General features: G+C 54.3%; 1 protein-coding gene across 4 annotated transcripts; it reads right to left on the minus strand.

The window, feature by feature from the left end:
* On the minus strand, positions 1 to 26,471 carry LDLRAP1 (low density lipoprotein receptor adaptor protein 1). 4 transcript variants are annotated; one of them, XM_046014642.1, is made up of 9 exons: positions 26,305 to 26,470; positions 15,913 to 16,055; positions 14,961 to 15,073; positions 12,922 to 13,036; positions 7,494 to 7,566; positions 7,075 to 7,161; positions 6,412 to 6,542; positions 4,618 to 4,649; positions 1 to 3,115 (listed from the first exon to the last, which is right to left on the minus strand). In XM_046014642.1, exons 1-9 carry the CDS (start codon positions 26,390 to 26,392, stop codon positions 2,971 to 2,973), a joined length of 927 nt encoding a protein of 308 aa, XP_045870598.1. In that variant the 5' UTR covers positions 26,393 to 26,470; the 3' UTR covers positions 1 to 2,970. The 4 variants fall into 4 exon arrangements, with proteins under 4 accessions (XP_045870598.1, XP_045870617.1, XP_045870587.1 ...); XM_046014661.1 differs by having other exon boundaries at positions 4,618 to 4,652; positions 26,301 to 26,383; XM_046014631.1 differs by having other exon boundaries at positions 2 to 3,115; positions 4,618 to 4,652; positions 26,305 to 26,469.
* Between the last annotated feature and the right edge of the window lie 498 nt (positions 26,472 to 26,969).

Raw genomic sequence — 26,969 nt, forward strand, 5'->3', positions numbered from 1 at the left:
CAGATTATGGGAGAAGAAAGGAGAGGATTTCTTACTCGTCTATAATCCACTCAGAATTCAGTGAGTCTGCCTGACATCAGAGGGCTCCGCCTCTGGGTTCTGGACATTTTAAAAATCGCTGTTTAAAAGGGACAAAGAGATACATGTTGGAGACCCCCGCTAGAGCCTGTGGAGGGAGCCTTTCTGTAGCCGGCACCATGGGGCTCACAGGACGCCATGGGCAGCATGACTCCAGGTGCGGCTCCAGGGAGGTCAGGACGTGGTGGGGTCAACGGTCCACAGATCCCAGTCTGGCCTGTGGCTCTGCAAAGTGCTAGGTGCAAGACAGCCTTCCTCCCTAGCCTTGGTGCCGCAGCAGTAAAAGGAGCTAAAAGCACTGGGCTCAGACGAGTTCAAGTTTAGCACGGCCCCAGGCACATGATAGGAGATCCGTTAACAGCAACTGCCTTTACTGTCAAATTTCACTTTGATTTCCTTAGGGTCTGAATGCCTTTTGCTCTGAAATAAACTTTGAGCTATCTCAGTAGCCACCAGTGACAAAATAGCTACCAAAAACCAGGGAAGTGGGAGGGTTTAAACTTGCAGTAGCCTTTTCCCAAATGGGGAAACCAAGTCTTAAGGAAAGAAGTGATCGGGGGCGCCTGGGTGGCTCAGTGGGTTAAGCCTCTGCCTTTGGCTCAGATCATGATCTCAGGGTCCTGGGATTGAGCCCCAAGTCGGGCTCTTGCTCAGCGGGGAGCCTGCTTACCCCTCTCTGTCGGCCTGCTTGTGATTTCTCTTTATCAAATAAATAAAATCTTTAAAAAAAAAAAAAAAAGTAATCAGTCCAGTGTCAGAGCCTGAGTGCGGCCTTGGGTTTCCCACATCATTAAAACTCTTTCCACCAACCCCCGCCCCGGTTCCACCTGCTGCGCTTCCACCAGCGGACCACAGACCATTCCCCCCACCACACCTCGGCCTGTGGTCACTGCCACCACAACCACTGAAGGCAGGAGCTTCATGCTCACCGGGCTATGGGCCACTCCCTCCAAGTGCTCTTTGTGGTTCAAAAAGAGAACCTTTATTACTCCATCTTTTCCTCATGAGAACGTCTTTTACAGCAACACAAAGCAAAGCACAAGACTCATCTGCAGACACTCAGGGGCACAGGGACAGCTTGTTGGCCAGGGACCCACAGGAAGGCCACGTCCCGTTCTTGGTCTCTCTCTTTCACACAGACACACACACACACACACACACACGCATGAGCACAGCCTCTCAAGGCCAAGTCCTGTTCTGTCTCTTTCACACACACACACACACATACAGCACTGCCTCTCGGGGCTTCTGGACCCTGGTGCCAGGGACAGCCAGTGTCGGGCCCACCCATTGCTGCCTCGTAACAAAACCACAGGCCCACACCAAGGTCTGGGGTGGGCAGCAAGGTGCACGAGAAGGGCAAGGAAAGGAACAGATTCCCGTGTCTGATAAAGACTCTACGAATCCCCCCCCACTCCTCCGCCAGGCACTTCTGTCTGTGTGCCGATTCAAGTGCTTGGAGAAATAGATTCTGAGAAATGGTGTGTTTTTCCCCGGCTGGTGCAAGCTGCGAGCATCAGTGACTTGAGTTCAGTAAAGCCAAGCCCAGGAGGCACCTCCAGGTGGAGATGCAGCTTTGCTGGGAGCCCCAGGGGGGTAAAGTGGGAGGAGAACAGGAGACTGAGGACAGCCAGCCACTGCCATCCCCCAACCCAGGGGCGAGAGCCAGGAAAAAAGAGCATGATGCTTCAGAGTGTGGTTTGGTTTCACCCTCCCAATTAGCATCGACACTTCATTTCCACGGAAATCGGCAGCCAGACAGCTAGCGGGGCAGGAGGCTCAGGCCAGTTGTGTGTGGAAAGGCACCAGATGGTTTGTTATGAAACACGTTTTGGTCAGAAAATAGCTGGGGTTTTTGGTTCCTGGGAGGACAACAAAGCCAGAAAGAAGGGAGGTGTGAGCCGGGAGAGGCGAGAGTGAGAGGCGACTTTGGCATCAGATCTACTTCTACTCTGCACTCTACCCCTTCCACACTCGGGGCCTGTCTCCTCCTCTGTAAAACGGCGACAAAACAGTCCCGACCAAGTCTCGGTGCTCAGTGCCACGTGTTGTCCCCAGAGGCATGGGGAGTCGGAGCTGAGACGCCCACGTGGACGCAACAGGAAGAGTGGGCACGTGCCCATCCAACTCGAGGAGAAGAGCACGGCGGGGGAGCCCGACGGAGGGCAGTCACAGATGATCCCCACTGTTGCAGTCTCTCTTGGGACCCGTGGGCAGCCAGTTACACTGGTTCCGAGCACCAATGGGGCCTACTACTTCGGGCCTTCTTATGGCGGGGCAGACAGAAAGCTCCCTGCAGTACAGCACCGTGGAGGAGCCCCTGAGGGCTACACCCGCTGTGTATGCTTTAAAGTGCCAGCTGCGCACCATCTTTGGTCGGGGGCAGCCCCTCCACTGGGGAGCCCGAGGCAGAGGCGCAGGCCTGCTGGGCCCCGGCCGAAGGCACACTTGAGGACACAGCGCTCTCCTGAGGCTGTGGGGCCCTCCTGTGCTCAGTAAGGAGTGGGGGCACCGCCAGGGAAATCTGGGTCCTTAGGGAGAAGGGACAACAAGAAATGCTTTGGTCACCGTCCTGACACCCGCAGCAGAGAGAGCTGGCTTGAGAGAGGGCAGAAAGCTGGTTAAAACACTGCGCTCGTGCCGGATGCAAAACCGGCTTCTGAGTTGAACCAGGAGTCACTGAATAAATATTCAAGGCATCCTTCAGTTCTTACAGAAACAGTAGAGCCAAAAAAAAAATGTCCTCCTTCCCCCCTGCTTGACTGGAGGCAGCTGTGACTCGTCGGCTGACAGCGCTGCCACCCAGCAGAAGAGGGCCAGGGGTCCTGGCGCCGGCCCCATGCGGCCACAAGTAGCTTTGGTCTGTCACGTGTCCCGCCAGCACCAGGGCCCTCAGAAGCTGAAGAGGTCATCCTGCTCTGCACCGCGGCCGTCGGGCTTGTCCCAGTCGACAGGTGAGTGGCACTCGGCGTAACGGATGTCCTGTGCTGTCAACCCAGTGTCCAGGACCTGAGGGTTCGTCCGAGAGTGCGCCAGCCTGGAAGGCAGAGCTGTGTGAGCCCAGGGCCCTGAGCAGCAGTGCCGGGGCAGAAGTGAGAGCACACCGGTGGGAGGAGGCCAGGACACAGGGGCCGGAGAAGTCGTCCTAGACATCAGGACAGGTGGCGCCTCTGACCAGAGTCAACCCTTGAGGACCAAACGTCTGAGAAAACTATGGGGCAGGCAGGGGCATTCCCACCACAGAGTCACCCTGACCCCAACTCCACTGGGGACAGGTGGGAAGGGCAGCGCCGGCACGGGCAGCGAGGGACGCATGCGGGGTGGAGGCAGTGCAACCGCGTGCGGACTAGCGGCGAGAACTCTGTTACGGGAAGGAAGACGGCCCAAGGGTCCAAAGACCAGGAGAAATGTAAGTTAAATTACAGCCCAGGTCCTTAGAGGAATGGGAGGCAGTCAATAAATGAGGTGTTTACAAGGAGTTTTTAACAGGCTGGGGGGAATGCTCCTGATAGGTCAGGGTTAAGTGAAAATCAGGATCCCCAAAGCAAATACCATTGTGAGTGATCAAGGCAGAAAGAAAAATGTATATGTATAGGATTAGCATGAATTAAACCCAAAAGTCTGGGCTGTGGGATTACAGGATGGTGTTATTTCCTGTTTAATGCTTTGCTGATTTTCAAAGTTGTTAGTAAAGGGCATAGGTTCTTAAGTAATCTGGAAAAAGCAAATGGAAGATTTTCTTAAAATGAGGGGGCTGTAGTCAGCTAGAGAAGCAGGAAGATGGTAAAAAGAATCTCTTTGTCTCCATGAAAGAGCCACCCATGCCGACTCCCAATCTGCCTGGGCCAGGCCCAGGGGCTTCTAAGCAGGTTCTGGCAGGGAAGGAGTTGGGGAAGGAGGAGAGGGCTGCAGGGGGGCTGGTCAGGGTTCCCAGAAAGACAGGGACGCCTGACTGACCAGGCCCAGTGTTCAGAACCCTGAGCTGCCCAGGGCTCTCTTCAGCCCAGCCTTCTCAGTGCCATGTCCCCAAGCTAAGGTAGCCATGGCTACAGGGCTGGCCCCTGGAAGATGGGGAAAGGCCATCACCCTCAGGCAAGACCAAAATATCTCCCTATAGTGCCTGACATTCCTCCTCTATGTATCGCTCCATGGACTTCATTAAGCATTACCTCCTCCCTGCCCCCTTCCACAACTGCAAAGTCTCTGGAGGGAACAAAGCCTGCAAAAAGCCAGGTTTGGAAGACGACACCAGCTGTAGAAGGACTGAATCAACCTGAGCTGCAGAGTGTTTAGCTCATCTCAGACTGTGGTAGAGAAGCCACTAGGAATAGTTTTTGATTCAACAGCAAGACAGCAAGAGCCTTTTAGCAGACCTGGCCAACCCCATAGTGAGTTCCTCATCCCTGGAGGTATTCGAGTTGAGATTTTACACCCTGGCAAAGGTCAGAGTTCATGTTCTCAGATATGCAAAGGACCCCAGAGACCAGCCCACAAGTACCAGGCCCTCTTCCCCAGCACAAGGTGCCCGGCTAATGTTACCTCGAAAATGCTTCATCCAGGCCATCATCCAGCTCCTTGGGGAAAACAAAGGAGGAGATATGAACCCTCAATGGGGGAGCCCGTGCTCACAGCCAGGCCCTAGCCCAGCCCTGGGTAAGCTATGGGGACTTGGGACACAAGCGCAGGAGTCTGGTGGGTGCCTGGGGAACAGGCACATCTCAACACACGGGCCCAAATGTGGGGTACAGAACAGGACAAAGAGCACCTGGGGGGTGGGTAGAAATCCCAGCTCTGCCATAACACAAGGGACCCCTTGGCAAGTTGCTGCTCCTCTCTGGGACTCAGCTTTTCCTTCCATGAAATGGGGGGGTTGGACTGAATAAGGTAGATGGCTTTCAAGTTCCAAGAGCAAAGAGGGTAGGGAAGGTTTTCTTGCTTTTCTCCACTTCCAGGCTCCTGGAGGAATAACTCATGGCAGGAACCCCACAGCTCTGGTGGGTAAACAATGGGCGGAGCCTCCCTGAGAGGATTGGTAGGTGCTAAGAGTGGTTCCCAGGCAGCAGAGAACGGGCCTGATACCTACTTGAGGGGGCTGAAGGGAACGGGATTTGAGTCTCTCAAGTCCATCACCATTCCAGATATTTTACAGTTAAAGAAAATGACAAAGTAACGTGTGAGTCTGCAAGTGATCCGAGAGCAAAAAGGGGACATGTGGTGGACACGTGACTACAGCCTGTGCCTGACCTCACAGCGACGGACTGATAATGACTACCATGACTGTAATGTGCTCGTGTGAGATGCTGATATGTGGAGAATTTGGATGAGAGGTGAACAGGAATGCTATGTACTGTTTTCATAACTTTTTTGTTAAGTTTGAAATTATTTTCAAGTGCAAAAAATTTCTGTATTTAAAAAAAAAACAAAAACGGGGCGTCTGCGTGGCTCAATGGGTTAAGCCTCTGCCTTTGGCTCAGGTCATGATCTCAGGGTCCTGGGATGGAGCCCCGCATCGGGTTCTCTGCTCAGCAGGAAGCCTGCTTCCCCCCACCTCTCTCTGCCTGCCTCTCTGCCTACTTGTGATGTCTCTCTGTGTCAAATAAATAAAATCTTTTTTTTTTTTTTAAAGATTTTATTTATTTGACAGAGAGAGATCACAAGTAGATAGAGAGGCAGGCAAAGAGAGAGAGAGAGGGAAGCAGGCTCCCTGCTGAGCAGAGAGCCCGATGCGGGACTCGACCCCAGGACCCTGAGATCATGACCTGAGCCGAAGGCAGCAGCTTAACCCACTGAGCCACCCAGGCGCCCTAAATAAAATCTTTAAAAAAAAAAAAAAGACAGTTTCCTCTGGGAAATTCTGCAGGCAGAGGTCATCATCTTTACTGAGGGGATGAAAAACCTGAGACACAGAGAGGTCAGGGGGCTTGCCTCGAGTCACAGAGCGAGTCAGGGCCCAACTGCTAACCACCAGGCTTCAGGCTCCTCCTTCAGATGGCAAAGCAGGGAGGGGTGTCAGAAGCAAACCATGCCCACGCCAAGAACAAGGGAGCCTTTGGATGGTCCTGTGGTGGGCCGAGCCACAGGCGCTCAGACCAAGAGGTTGGGCATTGTGAGGAGACAGCTGTGCTGGGAGCCAAGCCTGCTGGGGATGCAGCCCCGAGTTCAAAGGGGACATTGTTCACCCCCCACCCTGGGCCTGGGCGCTGCTGGGCTGAGTCTGGTCCTCCCATAGGACTGAAGTCATGGGTGCCAGGGCCTGGGCCCTAGAGAAGCCTTAGGCCTCAACCAGGGATCAGGCAGAGGCTTGCGGGGTCCCCAGGCCACATGACCACTCACCCAGACAACACTGCTATTGTTCAAGCCTTGAGGCCTCGGTGCCTCGTCCATGTTAGTGGTATTAGCGCTGACTGTGGACAGCGGGGCCTTGGCCGTCTCTTCCAAGTCCAGCAGGTTCCCAGTGGCAACCACTATGAGGGGTCCGGTCAGGTGTGTCAGTGGGAGGAGTCTCCTATCTCCCAACCCCGTCCTAGAGCCTCCCCCCTCCTGACCCCACCCTCAAGCATGGCCTTCCCAAGCCTATCAACAAGACTACCCAGAGCCCCACCCCAGCACCTCCCCAAGTGGCTGGACAGCTGCCCACAGGGTGCATATTTCATCCCAACTAATGTTTTAAGCTAAAATTTTCACATTCACAACAGGTGTTTTTTAAGAGATCACATAAGTAAGATGTTAAATGTACCGAGAGAGGAGTATACACGTATTTACATATTTGCATAGACATATTTGGAAGAACATGCACCAAAAAGAGCAATTTTTTCCCTTTTATCTGCATTTTCTAATTTATCTATGATGAGCATGTATTATTTATTTAACAACAAAACAAAAATAAAAAACCAAGGGTTTGCCCCAGCCCTGGAGGGAGTGAGCAGGGCTCTCTGGATGAAGGGCAGCCCCCGATCATGCAGCTGATTCCGGCCCCACCCCATGCCCAAGACTCACAGCTCTTCAAAGACGGGGTGCTGTCTCGGAGGCCCCCGCCTAGGATGTCCCCGCTCTCTTGGCTGGCTTTCTCCCTCTTCTCCTTCTCTGTGGGACAAAGGCACAGAGGGATGCAGGCCCCGCCCCCAGCAATCACTGGACAGGGGCCCACATCAGGTGTCCAGCAGGGAGAGTAGAAACTGCAGATCTGATGCTCATAAGCACCCTGGGGGAGGGAGACATCTGCTCCTTTCCTTCACAGGGGGACAATGGGACTCAGGGAGGTAAAGGGACCTGTCCAAAGTCACACACCAAGTAGGTGAGGAAGAGGAGAGTTGGGCCTGGACTCCAGGGCCTTTAGTACCCACTCCCCACTCCTCTCTCTCTGCCAGCCTTCCCTTGTTCCACTCACCCCCCACAGCTCCCTGAACAAGACTCACCTTCCTTGGACACCTGCCAAAACTCAAAGGCGACTTTGAAGGCCTGGGCGACTGTGAGGGTGACAGCCTGGGCCTGAAAAACAGGAAGCGGGGTGGGGAGGGGTGCCTGTCAGGCAGGTAACAGCAAGTCTGAAATGCAGGCCTGAGGCTCTGCTCCGTCAAGGCCCTGAACTGCCAGATGGGTGAAGGCAGAGTCCCAGCCCCACCCCAGGTCACCAAGATGGCCCGGAGGTGTCACACGGCCACACCCTCTCCAAGCAGACCCGGCCACACCCTCACCACTAGCAGGTAGAGCAGCCAAGGTTCCCACCTGGATTCCAGCCCCGACGTTTGCAGTGGCTGTTCACCCCTACTTTTTCCCTTTCCTTTGGGCTTCTCTATATTCAAATAACTAGGGGCTTACTTCTTCCAAGAAGCCCCCCTAATTACCTAATTACCTGAGGACTTCACACTTAGCCCTTGGAATCAGAGAACAGAAAAGCCAGAACTGGAAAGGGCCTGAATGACCAACTTCTAGAGGCAAGGGTTAAACTCCGGGCAGCCCTACGCCGGGTGGGAGGGAGTGCAACTGGATCCACAATTCAGTGGCGCCCATGGCAGGAGACCAAAACCATTCAGGGCCATAACGCACCTGGAAGAGGGAGCCATACCTTGGCTCTTCACCCCTGAGGACCTCCCATGCACCCCGCCAATTCTCTCAGGTCACCTGGACTGGGGCCCCACAGGCCCACCAACCTCTCTCTGGCATCATGCCTATCAAAGTGGCGCCAGCTCACATGCCTGTGTCACCCTATCTGGGTGCCTCCTTAAAGCAAGAACCCGGTCTAAACACCTTGACCCCCAGAGCAGGCCAAGCCCTCCAGAGGTGCAACACTGCATTTGCCCAAGGGGCAGGCCTCCTGAGGCCTCACTCAGCCAGGACCTACCCCCAGCCCACATTCATGGCAGCCTCTTCCTCTCTCTGCTTCCAGTTCAGGGTTAATCACAGCTCAGCTGCTGGGAGTGGGAGTCCCAGAGCTCAGCTGTAGCCGGAAGCAACATCCAGCTTCCTTCTGACAGCCTGAGCCTAGAGAAGAAAGCACCAGATTCTTTCAAGTGCACAAGTTCAGGCCTAACCAGCCTTGTTCGGACCCATTCCCTTTCCCTCCACCAGACAACCTGATTTAATTGAGAAATGAATCTGAGGCTACTGCCTTTCAAACTCTTTTTTCTAAAATTTAAAATCCTTAAACAAGCTGACTGATCCATGCCAATTAAACTTCATGAAGTATAAAATCTCATTTGAATGTCTCCGTCATTTACATTTTTGATGGAAGTACGGGCGCTGTATGGCAAAACTTAAATATGGTAATTAAGTATGAAACTCTTCACAGCTGTTTACAATTTAAGCTGTCACGTCTGAATCAAGTTTAATAGACCCAGTTACCATTGAGAATTGCCCATGAACTAAAAATATGGGCTGATTACCAGCCGGAGTCAGCTCACTACATACCCAAGACGCGGCTGGTCACCTAGTGTGGCAGGGAGATGGAAACACCATTATTTTTGCCTCCAGGATATTTGGGGCCATGAACCTGATACTAGTTTTGCATCAATCTACTCATTCATTTGCATACATTCCTGCCCTTTCGCCCTGAAATCCCAAGCTACAAGTAAACCAAACATAACCCAAGATGCACGTGTGTGCAGGTGGCTGCAAGCCCAGGCCAGGCTGGGGCTGGGGGTGGGGATGGGGCGGGCCCTGATCTCTGGGGCAGCTGCCGGAGTCTGGGCAGCATTACAAGAAAGGACTGCTCGAGCCTGCCCACGGGGAGGTCTTCCTTCCCTGATCCCACAGGCTAAATGCTTCTCTCTCCTAGGAGTGCCTCTGGCCTGTGAGTCCCGCAGCACCTGAACCGGGTTCTACCTCACCCAGTTTTTCTTGTCTCTGGCTTGTTCCCTGTAACCAGGCTGTGAATTCCTTCAAGGGACCAGGTCTAGCTCAGGACACCCAGGATCCCAGGCCCCAACCTAGTACTCAGACCAAGTCCGGCCATGGGTCCCCTTAAGGCCCTGCTGGCCCAGAAGGATTACCTGAGGAATGCCATCGGCCACGAACAGCAGAACAGCTCTGCCCCAGCCTGCCCGCGATAGAATCGGTTGATGTTGGGGGAGGTGTGCGGAGTCACTTTTCAGTCCACCTGCACTACAACCCTGGGCCACATCAAAGCCACAACCCCACCTTCACTTCCGAATCCTAGGGCTGGCGGAGGCCTCACAGTTGGGCAGACAAAAGCATTTCTTTCTGGGGAAGTCATCTTGGCCGTGCCAAACAGGAATCACCGGGGGAGGGAGGCCGGGTGGCTGTGCTGCCCGAGCTGAGTTGAATAGGGGGGCAAACCAGAAAGGAACCCCTTCCCGCCACCCTGGGTAGTCACAGACTTCTAGCCCAGAGAAAGGATAGGGATACATGGAGACTGTGAGCCCCCAGCCAAAGGCAACAGGGGCTATGTCGGCATGCAAATTCAAGTTTCCCCCACAGGCTGACTCTGCTTTGCCACCCACCCCGGCTCCAGTCACATCTGAGTCCTCCACCACCAATCATACCATTTAATTCTGCACGTGCATCTTTGCACATGCCGATTCCTGTGCACTCCCTTTCTTATTGCCCCACCCCCTTTCTCTCCGCCGGCAAACTCTTAACTCCTCACCCTTCAAAGCTTGAAATCAAAATGTCTCCTTCTCTGGGAAATCCTACTGACCTCAGGTGAGACTTAATGACCTCTACCCTAGAACTGAGCCCTCTGGGTTCCAGTTACCGAATCCTGGCCCTTCTGCCCCACCACCTTGTTGGTATCTCCATAGCCGATTCCCTGGGTCCCCAGGTCCCAACACGGGCCTCAACCCAGGACAGGCAGCAGCCGACATCTGGGAAGGCACCTGACCACTGGGGGGGGGGCTACAGAACCTGAGACCCCCATTTCACCCTCTGCCTCCTTCTCAGAAAGGTCCACTAAGCCCCGAGAAGCTCAGGATTTCCAACATGGCCAAGTTACTGGCAGCCTAGGCTCAGCGGTGGCCTGGGGAAGGCATGAGACCACCACCCTCACGTCGGGTGCCCTGCCCTGGGCTGTCTGAAGGCAGAAAGCCGGCTGAGGAAGGGTGGATAAGCTATAATTGAGCCAGTCAGCTCCTGACACAGAGCAAAGTGTGTGAGGAAGTGATGAGCCTGGGCCCAGGTGTCCAGCAGGAGCCACCCCCTCTGCCAGGCCAGGGTTCGGCTGTCAGCGCCAAGCCTCAGGCAGGTTGTTTTCCTCAATAACTGACCTCTTGGCCTGGGGCAGGCTGATTTTGTTCAAGCCTGTCTAAAGTCCTCTGGCCCCAGACCAGGCCTCCCTTCAGCCACTGGGCCAGCATCCGCTTTCTTTTACCCACTAGCTCCCCTTCCCGAGGAAGCCTCTGGAGCTTGGCGCCCCTCCTGCCCAAGGTCCACACTCTGCAGCAGTGGCTGTGGGCCAGCTGCCCCTGCCCAGTGCCTGCTCTGGTCAGTGAGGAGGAAGAGACAAACAATGGGGACATAATGAGCCTGTATTTTTAAGTCTCTGTGGTCTCATAAGAGACAAAGCCAGAAGACTCTGTCTGTGAGAACAAACCCGTCATGGGAGAAGCTACTGTAGTTCGGGGACCTGGGGCATCACAAGGCCTTGGGTGAGTGGCTGGCGACACTGAGTCTGCAGGAAAGAAACAAGGTACACAGAAGAAAAGGGCCTTTCAGAACAATCCTAGAAGTCACTAAGGTGACCTCCTCATTCTGCTGATGGGCAAGCAGCCCAGAGAAGGGCAGGGTCTTATCCACAGTCACACAGCACAGCAGCCAGCATCACACCCCTCATCTGTCTCATCCTGCAGTGCTCCCTCCAAAAGCCCTGTGGTAGGCTGAATCATGGCCCCCGAAGATGTCCACATCCTAATCCCTGGAACCTGTGTGGGTTAGCTGGCATGGCAAAAGGGACTTCACAGGTGTGACCAAGTTAAGGATTCTGAGATGGGGGGTATCCTGGATTACCTACGGCGCCCAATCACAAGCAGCCTTCTAAGAGCCAGGCAGGAGGGTCAGAGCCAGTGACAAAGGACTGACAAGGGAAGCAAAGTGACAACAGAAGCAGGAGGAAGACTGGCAGGTGCTGAACTGCTGGCCCTCGGGTTGAAGGAGGGGCCAGGAACCAGGGAACGGTGGTCTCCAGAAAGTTTAAAAAGGGCAAGGAAACGTATTCTCCCCTGGAGCCTCTGAAAGGATCCCAACTCTGCTGACCCACGTCAGACTGCTGACCTCCAGAACCATAGGAGAATAAATCTGGGTTGTTTTAAACCACTACTAAGTCTGCGGTAATTTCTTACAGCAGCTATAGGAAACTAACACCATATCTCGAGCAGGCCCTGATGGGTAGCAGGAAGCCTAGGGGTCACTTAAAGACTGTGAAGTCCTTGATGTGTCCTTGATGAGAGGGGTAAGGAAGACGATCTTGTCTCCTTGGTTCCAAGGACCATAGGATCTGAGAAGGGCTCTGGGCTCTATACAAAGGTTAACAGAGGCCAACGCTATAACCAATAAACGTCAGAACCTCCTCACAGAGCAGATGCTCAGACCTCTAGGCCTTCGAAACAAAAGCCTCAACACCAAAGGTGAACTCACTCTGCCTGCTTGTCGCAAAGTTCAAGACAAAGCCCAGAGACCACAGGGGTTGCCACTCGTCTCAGTTGGATGTGGCCGGAGGTAGCCTGGAAATGGGGCAAGGAGCTCGGGACTCCTTGCAGTCATGCAGCGGGGAGAAGCAGCATGGGCTAAACCCTTGCTCTGCCCAGCTGGCTGTGTCATCTTCAGCAAGACAGCTGACCTCTGTGAATCTGCTTCCTTGTTAAAAATAAAAATAGCGAAGCTAGTAGCAGCTGCCACCTCACAGAGCTATGAGGACTAAACAGAAGATCCCTCAAAGCCCACCACTGACAGAGGCGCATCATAGGTGCCAAAAAATGGCCATTTCCCTCTCCACTCTGGCTACAGAGAGCCAGGTCCCCTAGCCTTTCCCCTGAGCCCTCAGATCACCAGTCTCCAAGGACTAATTCCTGTAAGGCCCTGAACCCCCAGACTGTACTACTGACAGGAAGCCCCCCCCTTCAAATCCAATCAATCATGTTAAAGAGGAAGGGACTAGGGCACTTACTAGGGACATGGGCTTGTCACCACCCACAAGCCAGGCTGGCCACTCAGGGTAGCCCACAGTGACAGGCTGCCTACTGACTGCAGCCTTACTCAGTGCTCTCAGCATCCATGTGGGGTTCCCAGGAATTTCATTCCTATTAAGTGATGTCACCTCTGGGTCCTGCCTCCCCCCCAGGGCAGGGCTGCCAAGCCCAGAGCCTGCCTGGACCCCAGCCTCTCCCCACTGACCACTTTCCGCTTGGTGCAGAGGAAGGCATGGCACTCGAGATTCTCGTTGTGCTGGCTCTGTGCAATGTAGGCAAACACTTTGTCGTGCATCTTGTCTGCTGTGCAATAGGAGATCCTGAAAGGCAAGAGGGAAGTGTCACCAAACCCAGCACAAGGACCTGCCCCCATATGGGTTGCCCCACAGGGCATCTCCCCTGATTCCCCAAGAGCTGACTATCCTACTCCACCAGGGGGAGACTCTGGAGAGACAGCTTTGGCCTCTGGACCTGGCATTCTGGGCCATCAATGGGGGGGCACACAGGCTAGGCACAAAGGAGTGGAGGGGACTTCCTCACTCTACTGAGTCATACTCCAGAATGGTAATAGCTACGCCTTTCCTGCAGCCCAGGCCAACATTCTAGATATGACTTCACTTAATTCTCAGAGCTGCCCTGAGATGGGTTCTATTATTATCCCCACTTTTCAGATGAGAAACTGAAGATAACAGTGTTGGATCTCCTGAGGATTCCAGAAGCTGTAACCACTGCCATACTTCCCTTAAGGGTCTGTGCTTACCAGACAGCCCTGACCAGACAGGGGAAGCAAGACACTGCCCCGACCACCCATGCCCTTCACCAGGCCTTCCCTCCCAGCCCTCCAGTCATGCCCCTGCCCAGAGGTCAGAGGAGTTCCAGGCCCTCTCTCTCAGGATGACTGAGACTGCTGGCAAATTCTCCTAGAGCTGTGGTCAGAGGTCAAGGAGCTGCGAGTTGGGTGAGGGAGTGTGAGGATGACGGACCCAGAGCCTCAGGGAATCCAGGAGGAATACACAGCAGCTCCCTCCTCTTGGAACACTTGGCCCAACCCCCCTTGTCTGCTCCCTCCCTGCCAGCTGCTCAGCCTGGGAACGTCAATCAGCAGAGGACCTAGCAGCCCTGGATGGGACCGGAGCTCAGCAGACTCCTTCCCCTAGTGCCGCCCCAGCTTCCTTCACAGCCAATGACACAGCGATTGGCACCACTTAGGACCCACAGGCCAGCAGCTACCTCTTCTCCATCCCAGCAGATCCAGCCTCCTGCCACCTTCCTGGGGAGGCCTTGTAAGGTCAGACAAGCCCCTCCTCCTCTGCTCTCTTGGAAAACACTTATACTCTCTCTCCCATTGCTTTCCCTCCACGCCCTCCTTGCTGACAGGGGCTGGGTCAAACGCCTCCCCTAGTTAAAGGAGACAGGAAGAATCAGGAAGGTGAGAGGAAGACACCAGCAAGAAACTAAAACCAGCCTCCCTCTTCTCCCAACCCAGTACTGGCCTGTGCTCCAGCAGGGTGAGCCACCTGCTTAGAGACAAAGCAAGAGGGTGGAGGACCGCCCAGCAGCTGAGTGCCTGCTGGACAGAACTCTGGCCTCCATGCCCTGGTCCCAGCCCAGCTACTACTCTCCTCACTGTGGGGCCTCAGGCAACTCCCTGGGCCTCAGCTTCTCCATCTATAAAATGGACTGTCCCTTCCAGCACTAAAATCCTACAACCAACCAGCCAAGAGAGGGAACAGGGAGAGCTTGAGGCTCCAAGGGCTGGGCTCTGCCTCCTTGAGAACAGTGTCATCCCCACCCCCCATCTACACTCTGGCCTCAGACTCTGCCTTGAGGCCTCCCTGAATGCCTGGCCAGATGTCCAGAGCCGCTGCATTCACAGTGGAAGGAAAAGGCAGTGACTCCACAGCTCTCGGCTCCAAGCCTGCCTCAGCAGCACACCTGGGGCAGGGCAATGGGGAGGGGGTCCTAGTCCTCACTAGGCCTCAACTGCCTACTGCAACTAGGAGTAATAACAGCAGCAACTGCCCTTTAACCGAGCACCCACTGTGACCAGGTGCTGTGCACTCAGTACTTCTAACAGCGCGGCGAGGCAGTGTCTGTTTCCATCCCCCGCCCCCAAACACACATACAGGAGGAAACTGAGGCTCCAAGCTCACCCAGACAGAAAGTGGTCGAACCTAGGTTCAGAACGGGTGCCCCACCCCCTGCCCCAAGCAGCAGAGTGAATGTGGGGGATGCTGAGCATACCTGTAAATGGACACGTTCTCGATGAGCTGGTTGGTGATGTTGTCAGTCAGGATAATCCCCCGTGGCGACACCTTGAGGGTCACTTTCTGCAGCTTCTTCCCGCTGGCCTTGGCCTTGGGGTAGACATGGGTGAGAGAACCTGCCTGCCCCACTTGGGACCTACTCTCATGGGCTACACCTAGCTGTTCTAAGCCCTAGACTCGAGGCCCCCGTGAGGCCTCAGCATAGAGACAGCAGACACGCTGGGGAAGACAGCAGTCAGCGCTCTCCTGTGATAAACACGGGACAACCCCGGCTCATGAAGCACCTGCTGTCTGCCAGGCACTGGACCTCAAGTCGTCCTTAGAGGCAACAGAGCTTCTCCTGAGGAGGAAACGGCTCAGAGGTTAAGGGACCTGCCCCAGGACACACAGCTAGGAGGGCCCACAGACTCTGAGCATGGAGTAGGCTATCACAGCCCAGCAGGATCACTCCTGGGGACTCTCCAGTCCACCCACTAGACCTGAGAGTGTCTGAGCTGAAGGGTCCAAGGCCACCAAGGAGGTGAGTTTAGAGGGCCATGCTTACTCAGGACAGGGAGCTGGGGAGGGGGGGAGATCTGTCTCTGGTGCATTACCCCATCCCTCACAGAGGGCAAGTGCTTGCATGACTGCAACCTCCCCAACTACTCCTTGGCACTAAGTCACCAACCCTGAGGTAAGGGACCTCAGTTGGAGGAGGGAGGGAAGCCTGGGAGAGGCCGAGGCCACAACAGCTGGAGAGGAGGATATGGACCCTGACCCCACAAGCCCAGTGGCTCTCCTCTACCAGAGTCCCTAAGCCAGATGCAAGGGGAGTCAAGGATGGGAACAACTGAGATGCATCCTGTCAGGGTGGTAAGCAGGGGATGAGCGGTACCCCAAGAAGCAGCCGGCCCTTGGCTCATGGCTCCCCCACCCTGACTGGGGCTCACCGTGGCCACAATCCTCTTGACAGCAGCAGCTGACAGCTCCTCGCCCTTGGGCTGCTCCACCAGCGTCATGCCCAGGTACTTGAGGCTGAAGAGCATTCCCTCGAGCAGTGTCTCCCGAGTGTCTGTCCAGTTCTCCGGCAGCTCTGTGCAGAAGGACAGTCCCTCAGACCCTGTCCTCCCTGCGCCCATTTCCTAGGAAGACCTAGCAAAGGATATTGGGGTCGTCCATCTACCATTATTTTTACCTATAATAAAGGACTAACATTTTCCAGTACCTACCAAGCATCATGGTAAGAAGCCTTCCATAAAATATTCTCATCAATCCTATGACAACCTATGAGGTAGACACTTTTATCGCTTACCTACTTACAAAGACACTGAGGCCCTGGGAGGTGAAATCACACAACCACGTCCACAGAGCCGGCAAGTAAAAGAGCCAAGATCTGCGCCCATATTTTCAAGTTCAAAACCCAAACTCTATACTTCAATACTTGCTGAAAGCAAACCATGCTATTTTCTTACTGAATTTTCTACATGATCCTGTGAGGTGGATGCTATTCTCACTTTACAGATTAGAAAACTGAGGCTCAGAGAATCAAAGTCATCAAAAGACCACATACAGTGAGGAAAGAGTTGGGAGTCAGAACTCAAACCTGGTGGTTCCCAGGGCCCCAGCCTACTCTTGTTGGCCTCCATCTCCACAGCCATGGAGAGGAAGAGGCAGGGGTGGGGGATGAGAGAGGTGGGGGCAGGGGCAGGAAAGGGAGAGGTGAGCGCTCAAATGACATCTTATGAAGGCCTCTGGAATCCAGCAGACCTGGGTTCAAGTCCAGCTCTGCTTTCCACCACCTCATGTGTTGGGGAAGTTCCCTCTCCCCTCTAAGCCTAGTAATGCTGAGGCCAGGGTACAGAGCAGGGCACACAGAAGAGTCCTCTGAAAACTCTGCCTGAGACTGAGGTCAGGAAGGTTGGGAGATGGGAGCTATGAAGACTAAACAGAGAGAGCTGGAAAGCCTCCGCCTCACCCCACCCACATGAGAGAGGGCCCCCAGCAGGCAGAGAGGCAGGAGGGCAAGTGTGGTCTTCATCAGCGGTTTGAACAATCCCCAGGGTTTCTCCCCAGATCACTCAGCTGGAAGCAATGCAGCCAGAAGCGAAGGAAGATCTCTAGGAATCCTTCCAAGCAGATCACCAAGATGAATGGAAACCCCACACTCCTGCATGTCAGGGCCCTTTGCCTGTCCATTATCACCCCTTCTCTGACAATGCAGTGTAGGAGGTATTACGATTATATCCACTTTAAAGAGGAGGAAACGGCTCTTCAGCTTCACCCACGATCTTGGATAGGGCAGGATCCACAGAGGAATCAGTTTCCAGGGGCCACCATTGGAGGGAGGCAGGGCCAGCTTCCCTGGACCACTTTCTGGGAGAGGAGCTGTACTCTCCTTGCTCATCCAGGAGCCCTCAGTGTCTCTAATGGAAGAGCCACAGGAAGAAAGCTTCGAACTGGGCATCACTGGTGCCAGGGCAGCTGAGGCCCGGCAGGGCTGCAGGCCCCCGCCACAAGGCACAGGCTGGCTCAGGGGTTCCTGCGCTACTGGGACCAGTGGCAGTACTGGGCCCTCCTGGTGGCAGTACTGGGCCCTCTACCCTGTCTGGCCCATGCTGCCCCTCCCAGCAACTGTCTTGAAGTTCTCCTCCTCCAGGGGTTCTACCTTCTTTTCCACCAGCTGTAAGAAGCCTTGTATACCCACACCTCTCTGGTTTTGACTTGAGCAAGCCACTCTCTGAGACTGCTTCCTCATCTGAAAAAGAATGCATGGGTATTGGGGGGGGGCGATCTACAAGAATTTACAGGTGTACCCAGTCCCCCTGTGTGAGGTCCAAGTGAGCAGGGACTTGTTGGCCAGTCATCCAGAGCCCGGCATGCAGCTGGCACTCAGTATTTGCTGAGTGAAGAAATGACTTGGACAACTCCAAGTCTTCTTTTAGGTCTGCAATGTCTCAAAACCATCTTCAGCTGCAGGCCCCAAGCCCACTGCCTTCCAGCCCTTGCACTTGGGCAGTCACCCCAACAGGAGGTCCAGTCCCTGCTGAGAAGACCCCCAAGGAACACTATCCTCTGCTGTACCAATCACGAGCCTGTTCCATTTGATCCTCCAAAAAGAATCAGGAAGTCCCAGAGGTGACCCAGTCCCAGGTTGGGTGATGGAAGCCCCAGGGCAACTCAGACCTGAGCCTGAGCCTCAGAGAAACCAAGACCACCACCACATCATCAGCACAAGACTGAGCTATCAAGTAACAAAGACAAGAGTAATAACAAAGCAGCTCTGACCACTACTTCTAACATTCACAGCTACCTTACAGCCAGGCATTCTTTCATTCCCCTTTCAAGGGAAGGAAGGGAGGCTCAAAGGACATGTGATTTGTCACATTAGTTGTCTATCTGACTCGAAAGCCCAAGTTCCTTATCAGTAGCCCATCCTACTGATGCAGGAACAGAAGGCTGGCTGAGGACAAAGCAAAAGGCTGATACCTTGCAACCTCCCCACCCCCCCACCACCACTCCTGGGTGGGACATATGTGACATTCTTTAAAAATCTCAAACCCATCTTAATGTTAATACCTTGCTAGAGGGCAAAACGACCTTGGCAATGGCAAGGCCTCTGGTATCCGGTATCTTATAGGTCCTCTTTAGCATATGAAAGTTCTACTGAAACGTCCCTTTTCCTTACCTCTACCCCAACTCCATGGTACAAAACCAGCCAGCCACCTCTCACATCCCCGGCCACCCCTCACATCCCGAGGGCAGCAGCTCTTCCTGCCCACAGGTCCTGTCCCCGTGCTTTAATAAACCACCATTCTGCACCAAAGATGTCTCAAGAATTCTTTCTTGGTCATCGGCTCCAGACCTCACCCCACCAAACCTCATCTATATTCTAGAACTTCATCACTATCTTCTCATGAGGCAAACCACCTTGACTTTAGCAAAAGGTCAGGAAGAAGTTTCTAGAGCCAGAGATATTTCCTCCCACAATTCCTAATTCCTGAGGATCCCCCTTAGTAGGTATTCAGACTACTGCTTTCAACCCAAGATGCATCTAAGCAAGGATGGCCAACTAGATGCCCTGTCTACCACTAGTTTCCTTGACAGACACTAATCAATTGCTAATCAATTGCAGCTCTATTCCCTGATTTACAGGCTTTGGACTGTTTCTCAATATAAGACTCCAGGCAGGCAACACCAGTCAGGGGTTGGTGTTAGGGGGCCAATCAGGGATGGCCTCGTTCATCTCACTTTCCATTCCTGCCCTACAGCAAACATTCTTCCTCCCCGCCATTTTCATGTCCCCACTATCCCATTTCCTTCAGCTCGGCCTTTCCTGGCTCCTCTCCAAAGCCACTTCCGCCCCTTCCATTCCAAAGGGCCAAAGCTTGCCAAGGTCAAAGATGACCTTTTTGCTGTCAAAACATTCCCCAGTCCTCCCCAACCTCTGAAATGCTTGGCATATTCTGCATTCTTCCTTCCCAGGCCTGACCCTTCTCCTATTCCATAGCCTCCTGCATGAGGGCCCTGGTAGACCAATTGCCACTCATCAGCCATGGAGACCCTCTGCCCAAACTCTTCACATAATAGATGATGAAACTGAGGCCCAGAGAGCAATGGGACTTGTGCAAAACCACACAGCAAGTCAGAGCTTTACCCCACCCCGCCTCCCAGCTCCCAATCCACTACAGGCAATTCCCACAATGACTACTGGGGAGTCACAGGTGTCCCAGAGCCCACTCTCACAATACCCCTGCATCCACACATTCATTCACATGCACATGTACACACAACGGATGCTGCAATCATGCAGAGCTTCTTCCTCGTGATGTTTAACATTTTCTTTCCCACTTCTATGGTTTGGCTCAGGGAGTTGCTTCTATTCAAGGAGTTCCTTCCTTTTTTTTTTTTTTAAAGATATTATTTATTTATTTGACTGACAGAGATCTGAAGTAGGTGGAGAGGCAGGCAGAGATAGAGAGAGGAAGAGGCAGACTCCCCACTGAGCAGAGAGCCCGATGTGGGGCTCGATCCCAGGACCCCGAGATCATGACCTGAGCAGAAGGCAGAGGTTTAACCCACTGAGCCATCCAGGTGCCCCAAAGGAGTTCCTTCTATCAGAAATGCCCTTCCCTTTATTTGGTTGAAACCCCTTGTGTCCACCCTCATCCAGGAAGCCTTCTTGAAGGCAGGATAGCCTAGCTGTTAAGAGCAAAGGCCTTGGGCGCCTGGGTGGCTCAGTGGGTTAAGCCCCTGCCTTCGGCTCAGGTCATGATCTCAGGTCCTGGGATCGAGTCCCGCATCGGGCTCTCTGCTCGGCAGGGAGACTGCTTCCCTCTCTCTCTCTCTCTGCCTGCCTCTCTATCTATCTGTGATCTCTCTCTGTCAAATAAATAAATAAAATCTTTAAAAAAAAAAAAAAAAGAGCAAAGGCCTTAATCCTAGACTCCCAGGTCTGCCACTGAGTGATGTTGAGCAAATTAATTACCTTCCCAGAGTCACAGTTTTTTCATCCATAAAATGGGGAAAACAACAGTCACAGCTCACCAGGCTACGGTTTTGACTCTTTGATGAGATAATAAAATTAGATAATGAGATAATAAAACATAATGTGCTTAGCACAGGCCCCAGCCCATGGTCACACCCCCTGATGGGGCGTCGTCCCTCTGTGAGCTGGTCTCCCGTTTCTTTCTTGAGCCTGTGCCTCTCTTGAGCATGGATTTCCCTCTCTTCCTTCCTCCTTCCAGCCACATCACTCACATCCAGCAGCTGTCTACCATGTGTCTTCCTCTTGAAGGACTTCTGGTCATGTGTGTCTCCCCCAGGAACTGAAGAAGGTGCACTCCTGTCCAAAGCTGCAGCTGTGCTTCATCCTCTTCCCCCTTCCCACTACCCCATCTCCCAGGCCCAGCAAGATCCTCCCTCCCCTCAAGGAAGGGAATCCTACCTCTGCTCCTATACTGTCCTTCTGGGCATGACTCATCTCTTCAATGAGGTGGAAGGTCTCTCGGGCCCCACACCTTCCCTGAAGAAACCCACACCTAAGAGCACACAATAAGACAAACGCAATTCATGCCTGCCCACCAGCCAGCCATCTTGGGCTGGAGGCCACATGCTCCTAGGGGAGGAGCCCAGGGCTCCAGGAAGAGCTCCCAGAGGCCCTCAGGCAAATACAGGCCTGAGTCCACAGCCCTGTTCCCGTCCTGGTTATTTTCAGCCCTGTGGTGGAATAATGACTGCGCTATTTTAACTTAGCAATTTTACAGATGACCTGCTGTCAGAGTTAGCTAGGAACGGACCATATGCCCAGTTTAACTTGTGGCTGCAAACGTGTGCCCTTTCCTCATTAAGGCCCCCTGCCCAGGACTCAGAGCTGGGCAGGGGGCCCCTGTGCCCCTCTTGGAGAAGGAGAGAGCCACCCTGGCTCATGTCTGGAAAATCAGAACAACAGCCAACCCATGGGCCAGGGGGAACCTCCAAGCGCCCTGGCCTCCAGCCTCTTCCAGTCTGGTGGGGAGATGGCCTCAGAAGCCACAGGGTAACATCTCAGAAGGCAACTCGAGCTCTACCATGATGCAGACTATAGCTGCTTTTCTAAGGCCACAGTCTCTTTATCTGACAAATGGGTTCAGTTCCTCAAGAGCATCATCAGAAACAGGTTCAGCATGTAAAAAGTGCCAGGTAAATTTCAGAAGTTGTTAAGATTATCAAAAGAAAATAATTAAAAAATTATCATCGCATAAAATCTCATTTCCTGGGTACCTAAACTCTGTGAAAGAAAAACGAGTTGTCAAGTTTAAAACCCTGGCGTTTGGAGATGGGCTGTGGGTTTAGTCACTCCACCTCCCTGGTCCTCAGTTTCCTCACTTAAAAACTGGGACAACCCCATAGGGTTGCTGTGAGGATGAAGGGAGTTTACACACCAGGTAGGCTCAGAACCATGCCTAGCACACTGAAGTGTGAGCTACTGTCATTACCAAGGATTGAGGGCTAAGGGCTTGAACGGGCGCACAGCCATTTTCTGTATTCTGTGAGGAGAGGCAAGGATATATTAGGATTCTCACTTTATGGATAAAAGAGGCTCAGAGGAGTCTGGCCATGACTCATAATTGACAATGCTGGTCTTTGCCTCCCACAGCCCACGTTGTTCACCCATGCCGGCAGCCCACCAAGCCCCTTTGCATGTGAGCCAGGGGTCAGGTCCATGATGACCCAGAAGGGTGGGCGCCCTGTCCTGCAGGGCTGCCTGAACAGAGTGCCGCTCCGTGAGCATGGAATGAAGAAGGCACCGATGCCTCCCTCAGCCACCAGACCTGTGAGAAGCAGGGCCCCAGCCTCCAGTTAAACATCCCCTGCACCTGCTGTTTCCTCTGGCTGGAAAGCTGTTCCCAGGTTCCTCCCTCCTATATTCTCACATGTGCTCCAAGTCACCGTCTTAGAGAGGCCTGACAGCCTGCACTGACACTAGCAGCGCCCCCCACCTCGATCCCCTCAGGGGACATCATTTACACACACACACGCATACATACACACACACCCGACTAGCCACCTCTCTGCCTGCAGCTCTCTCTGGCTACCAGAGGGGCTGATGCCCATGCAGACTGGGGCATTCAGGGCTCCCATCCCTGAATCCACCACTGCCAGGAACTGCCCCCCAGAGTAACCAAGGAGCACATTCTCCACTGCTTCCAAAAGCTCCCCATGGGATGGCGCTCAAGTCACCCACACTGGCGAATGGCTTCATATTGTCCACGTTTTGGAATCTCTTCCCTTCTCACTTCCCTACAGATATTTCCTAGGGTCTGTTCCCAGATAGATAACTCGCACTCAGATCCTTCTCTCAGCATCTGCTTTCTAGAAGAACCCAAACGGAGATAGCACTTTAAGGAAGCAGTCCCCGCCATTTCCTCACAGCCCACTTTATCCTTCTTCATGGGGTCACCACTACTCGTGTGCACCCTGGTCATTCTGCTTCCTCCACCAGACTGTGAGCACTGCTGGCAGACAGACAGACTTGTTCACCAGACTCTCCAGCACCTATCAGTACATGGTACATAGTCTGTGATCAATAAGTATTATGACTTGGGGGTTTATTTATAAAACCTTCTATTGTAAATATTGTAAGTAAGTACAAATAGATCCTCTGTTCCCCACAAACTACCATACTCTAGCATTCCTGGAATTTCCCTGTAATTCTTTACCTGCTGAGTCCTCGGAAGGAGGACTGAGGGAGCCTGGAAGGAGCCTGAGGATCAGAGGGGGCCCCTCTTGGAAAGAGGGGTACTGAGGGGCCAGGGTGAGCCTCCTTTCAAGCCGCTGGAAGAAAAGAAAATCCCTGGCTGGGGTCTGAGATAAAATATTATGGCTCCTGAAGAGATGGGAAAAAGACCCTGTGTGGGAGAGGGAGGTAGTTCTTCAGACTCAGGACCAGCGGGGAGGCAGGGCCATCAGGTTCAGTGCAAAACAGCCTGGGGTTCTAGCTTGCTGTGTGACCTCAGGCAAGCCGCCTCCCTTCTTTGGGTTTCAGCTTCTCCACAAATAAAACAATGATCATGCTAATCCCAGCTGAGGATCTTGAGCCATTTGGGGACCAGCAAGTCATAGCTGATAGCAGGTTTCAAGTCTAACCTTAACTCCACAGGCTTCATTTTGGCCCCAAAAGTCAACCACGGGGCTCCGTTCCAGATGACCGGAACACCACCTCAGGCCAAGCTACCCGAGCACCTCCACCCCAGACATACCCACAGCTTCCCCCTCTACCTTGTGGCCACTACTGTTCTCAGGAGCTGTCAGCCCAACCTGGGATGGGGTCTACCCCAGCTCCTCCCATGGCCAGAGTCATGGTGCCTCATAGGAGGCATGGTGATGAGACCCCTGCAATGGGGATTCGGAGTGCTACCTCTAGGAAGCTGTGCGGGAGCCTGAATCTCCAGTCTCTTCTCTCTGACAAGGGTCTGGTAAGAATCCCTGCTCTGGGGGTGCCTGGGTGGCTCAGTGGGTTAAAGCCTCTGCCTTCGGCTCAGGTCATGATCTCGGGGGTCCTGGGGTCAAGCCCCGCTCATCAGGCTCTCTGCTCAGCAGGGAGCCTGCTTCCCCTCTCTCTCTGCCTGCCTCTCTACCTACTTGTGATCTGTCTGTCAAATAAAATCTTTTAAAAAAAATATGTGCTATGGTGAGTGCTGTGAGATGTGTAAACCTGGTGATTCACAGACCTGTACCCCTGGGGATAAAAATACATTGTATATTTACAAAAAAATTTAAAAATTAATTTTAAAAAATCTATTAAGAAAAAAAAGAAAAGAATCCCTGCTCTGTCACCTCACAGGAGCAAATGAAACAACAGAAGCAAAAACTGTGTAAAACATAAAGTGACAAAAGCAGTAGTTACTATTTATTGATTCCCTTTGCTATTCCAGGCAAAACACCATTTCATTTAATACACACACACACACACACCTGAGCTGGGTACTACCGTTATTGACAATTTACAGTTAAGAAAACTGACAGTAACGAAGGACAGTGAAGATTCCACCCAGATCATTCTGGGTCCAGAAGGCTCAGGACAGCATTCTGGGCTTTCTGGGGGTCTGCAGGGGAGGGGGGTTCTCCTCTCCTTTTCTCTGCAGGTATAGATAGGCTCTGAGCCCTCAAAACTTGTTTCATCACAGGAATAGTCACACTGAAGGTCCACATGACAGGAAGGGGGAGAGGGACAGAAGGAAACCACCAATGAGGTGCCAGTAGGAAGCATTATCAGTAAGTTTCTCAACACCCCTGTCAGGTTAGAAGTTTTATCCCATTTTTCTGGTGAGGAAACTGAGAGCCCAAAAGGAAAACGACTTGCTCAAGATCAGAGCAGCACGAGAAACTCTTTCCCCCCATCTAAGGTGGCTTCCTCTCCCAGTTCCCCAGAATCAGAGGCTTTTAAAGCTTTCTTCCCTTACCTAGCACCCTCCTTCCTCCCCCTTCCCAGGAGAACTGCAGGGTTCCACCACTGGAACAAATCATTATTCTCAGAAGTCCCCGTCAAATCCCTGAAGTATTTAAATGGGTTATATTTAGGGGCCAATGAGTGTGGGAGATGGTGCACCCCTGGCCTGGCCCTGATCAGCCCTAATGGGTCTCTGACCCCACCCTCACCAACAGGCCACAGCCCGTGTTCCCAGTGCCAGTCGTGGTTTAGGAGGTGGCCACAGCTGGAACAGTGGAGTGGGGCAAGAGGGAGGGGCAGGGCGGGCTTTCTAGGCCCAGACACGCTGGCACTGGGAACTCGGGCTCCCCTGGCGGAGCCCTGGAAAGAAGGACGGGGGTGGTGGCGTGTGACCGTACTGTCAGTGGTTTCTAGCGGGGGGCGGGGCGGGGGGGGAGGTGGGAGAGGGGGAGGGGAGAAGCTGGAGTCCCAGGTGTTTGATAGGCGGGTGGGCGTGTACAGAAGTCCTGGCTCTGTCTCCGCATCTACCAGGAAGGCCTGTGTAACCCCAGGCAACCCACCCCCTTTCTCCTGGAGAAAACAGAGGGACTTGGGCCGGTTTTTTCAGGCCTCAGGGGAAGGTGCCAGGTGACGAGTTCCCTGAGAGTAATTAGAGCCGGGGAGGGGGGGCCTCCCGGCCTCCCAGACGCCCCCGGGAGAGGGGAGAGGTGGCGACGAGTCTGCCATTCGCATGGGCGCCCTGGGACTTCGGAAGCCCGAGGGGTTAAGTGCGAAAGAAAACAGGTTTCAAAATTAGCCGGAACGCCAGCCAAGAGGAGGGGCCGCAGGGGTCTGGATGACTCGGGGTGTGAAACCTCCTGAGACCCCAGGCTTGAGCCTCGCCCCCAACCTCAAGTAGGTACCTGAGAAGCCTGAGTCGGTTTCTTGGCGTCTGGGAGCCCAAAGACGACCTCCAGGGCTAGCAGGAAGGTGGCGGAGAGCGGGGAGCCAAATGGGCTCCCACCGGCCGCGGACCTCGCAGCTAGGGCGCAGGGCTACAGGCATCTCCCCAAACCCTGCGCTCGCTCCTCCTCCCCCGAGCACTATCTCCCCTCAGCAGCCCAGCGCGGCGAAGTGGCCAGGTGCCGGGCTTCGCGCACGTCTCTTCCCCTCACCTGCGGCCCCTCCGATTGCCGCCTGCACCTGGGGACCCTGAGCTCCGCTCTCTCCCCCAGCTTCTGCCCCTCCTCCCCAACCGCACAGAGCGGGGACAGGAGTGGGAGCGCGACTTGACCCCCGGCGACCCCCAACCCCCGCAGGACCCGGCAGGGCCGCAGGGCACCGGGCAGACCGCGCCTCTGCCCCCGGCGCCCGCGGGAGGCGGGTCCCTCCGGCCTGGACCCCCGTCCCGCCCGGCGGACTCGCACACACTCACTCCGATGCCGGCCGCCGCCCCCCCAGCTCTGCTTGGCGAGGCTGGGGCTCCGGATCAGCGCCCGCCCCGCGGACTTGAGCGCGTCCATGGCCGCTCCGGCCGCCACAGCCAAAACTCCGTCAGGGAAAACTTTCCGCCGGGGCCGCGCGGCGCGCGGGCTCCGCGCTCCTCCCCCCGCGGCGCGAGCTCCGCGCCGACGTCCGACGGGGCGGGGTGATGGCCGGCCAGGCCCCGCCCCGGCCCCGCCCCCGACTGCCCTGCCTCGTCCCGCCCAGCCCGGGCTCCGGCTCTTCTACCCAGGGAGTCCTCACAACGGGCGCCCCTAACGTAGAGAGTCCAAAGCCCGAGTGGCCCCTTCTTTCCCCTCCTCTCCCAATACCCTTATTCCTAGGATTTCTAGGCAGCCCAGCTATAAGATACGTGGGGACCATTTTACAGATGGTTAGACTTACAGTCGGAGAGAAGGGTCTTGCCCAAGAGGAGGGTGATGCCGAGGGCAATGGGAGGCTTAGAAGGAGAGGTGAAAGTAGTAGGACTTTGCTGGGAACCGGGCAGGACTATTAAAGTTTTCCTTAGTAAGACCAGCTTGGCATTTTACTCACCCAGCAGCACCCAGGCTGCTCTCTGGCATGTCCAGGGCTCCAGGGCTGCCCCACCCCCCACTC

This window comes from Meles meles, chromosome 1 (genome assembly GCF_922984935.1).
Source record: "Meles meles chromosome 1, mMelMel3.1 paternal haplotype, whole genome shotgun sequence".
Taxonomy (NCBI): Eukaryota; Metazoa; Chordata; class Mammalia; order Carnivora; family Mustelidae; genus Meles; species Meles meles.